General features: G+C 51.4%; 1 protein-coding gene across 1 annotated transcript in view; it reads right to left on the minus strand.

The window, feature by feature from the left end:
• Positions 1–877: 877 nt before the first annotated feature.
• LOC108250052 (protein AF-17-like) overlaps positions 878–2,241 on the minus strand; it is a 4,412-nt gene continuing 3,048 nt past the window's right edge. Inside the window, exons 5-6 of the mRNA XM_017439757.2 lie at positions 1,829–2,038; positions 878–1,032 (exon numbers count right to left, since the gene is read on the minus strand). Coding sequence (XP_017295246.1) covers positions 997–1,032; positions 1,829–2,038 — 246 coding nt within the window. The 3' untranslated portion in view covers positions 878–996. The remainder of the gene's footprint in view (positions 1,033–1,828; positions 2,039–2,241) is intronic.

The following is a 2,241-nucleotide window of genomic DNA, read 5'->3' on the forward strand; positions in this document are numbered from 1 at the left end:
CTGGACCCAGGTTCTGTTGGGTCAGGACCCAGGTTCTGCTGGGCCAGGATCTGGACCCAGGTTCTGCTGGGTCGGGAGCTGGACCCAGGTTCTGTTTAACGACTCGGTGGAACCTGCTGTGTTTCTGTTCCCTGGAGGTCAGATTTGAAGAACCGTAGAACCTTTTAAAGATCCGATCAGACCCAGACTTTCTCTTCCTGGGGACTGTAGCCTCAGCGGCCGACCCGTTCCCTCTTTAGAACGTGCCGGTACCAGTAACAAACATGCAAAGTGCGAACAGGAAAAACAAATTTCTTTTTCATGGTTTCCGAATGTTTGGTTTGATCTGTTGAATCTCAACAGCAACTGGAAGGAAAGTCTGAACCGTGTCGGCGGCGGCGTGCCCCGTTCTGTTGGTGAGCGTTCCCGTCCACTGAAGGCTGCTGTGGTAACGAGTCTGAGCGAAACCAAAGGGGAGGAAAGCTGTCAGAGAGTTTGAGGTAATAACTAGCTTATAACCACACAACGACATGACTATATTTATCCTTTACACAGAGAGAAGTGCTGCCGCGCCCTGGCGCTCCGGCGCTGCGGCTGAGAGTGGGACAACTCAAAACGGGAAGACGGAACCTGAAGGAAGACGCTGAGGTTGCTCCAAGTGGCAGAAGTCTGGTTTTTCCTCACTGACTGACTGGAAACGCTGGTTTGAGCGGCGGAGGGAGATCTCAGTGCTCGAAAACTTCAAAATAAAAGCCCGCCCACCTCCTGCAGCGATGGGCTTCGGAAACAGCCCCATTGGTTGAGCTAAATTAGTGCAATTCAAGGAAAAGCTGCCGAGGAAAACAAAAACACAAAAAAAAACTACACGAGGAACCTCCGCTAACGAGGGTCTGAGAAGGTGAGAAGCTCCTCCTTTCCGTCCGGTTATACATTCATTACGTTTGTCAGACGAGGAACACGGCTGACCTCAGCTCTTCACGGATCTCTTCGCCTGAGCTGCTCCGACAGGAAGTCACCTCAGCCGTTCTTGTTTCCTCCCTTCTCTCCTGCAGCCTGGAAACAAAAACCACAGGATTCAGTATCACCACCTGCTGGGATTAACTGACAGGAAGCCATCTTTAATTAACTAACAGGAAGCCATCTTTAATTAACTGACGGATATTTAAACGTCACGTTTGTCTCAACGCGAGGAGAAAATGCTCGCCGACCCCTGGTGGAGTTAAATCTCTTTAGTTTTATTATTTCTAACAGACGACATGTTTCCTTTCAGCCGCTCAGAGAAGAACCGACCTCCATCTTCTTCTTCTCCTCCTAAAACACGTCTGACGTCGTCGGAGAGCTGGAGTTTAGAGACCAGCTGTAATCAGATTACAGTTACAGGAGTTTTTAACCCTGTATTTCCTTTATATGTTTGATTTATCTTCATCACAAACTGAAGCTGATAAAAGAGACGATTTAAAATCTGAATTATTTCAGCGTCTTTGTTGGCGAACCCAGTGATGATGTCAGAGGCCGCCATGTTTAATCATTAAAGCTAAACGCATCAAATCACAGTTTCTGCGCCTTCGTTGATTAAAGCTGAGAGTTTTTCTCTTTGAGTTCGTCTCGTTTATAAGAAACTAAAAGTAAAAAATAAAAGGAGGTTCTGGTCCGGTTCTGGTCCTGGTCTGCAGGGACGGGCAGGGAGCTCCGTCTGACACAAGGGGGCGGTGTCGAGCGGGAATTATTTTAAAAATAAAACCCTTACCCTCAGATTTCCTCCTTATGAGTTTCAGTAAAGTTTTTACCGATCGGCTTCCTGAGGGGAACAGGGTCCGACGCAGACCCGCAGAACCACAGAACCACTCACCCCGGGTTTGTGGAGGGCGTTGTCCTGCAGGCCGAAGAGGCCCCCCCCTCCCTGGCCACCCTGCAGGGGGGAGGCTGTGGTCGAGGGCAGCAGGCCGGGCGACTGGGAGACCAGAGGTGAGTTCGGGGTGGAGGTGAGCGATCCAGTCAGCGTGAGGCGCTGCAGCTCCCTCTGTCTCTGCAGCAGCTGACACACCATCATCTGCTGGTCCTGAGGGGGGGACAGCAGGGACAGGGTCTGAGCACCTGGGGACAGGGTCTGAGCACCTGGGGACATGTTCTGAGCACCTAGGGACAGGGTCTGAGCACCTGGGGACAGGGTCTGAGGACCTGAGGACAGGGTCTGAGCACCTGGGGACATGTTCTGAGCACCTAGGGACAGGGTCTGAGCACCTGGAGACAGGGTCTGAGCAC

Source organism: Kryptolebias marmoratus, linkage group LG3 (genome assembly GCF_001649575.2).
Source record: "Kryptolebias marmoratus isolate JLee-2015 linkage group LG3, ASM164957v2, whole genome shotgun sequence".
Lineage (NCBI taxonomy): Eukaryota > Metazoa > Chordata > Actinopteri > Cyprinodontiformes > Rivulidae > Kryptolebias > Kryptolebias marmoratus.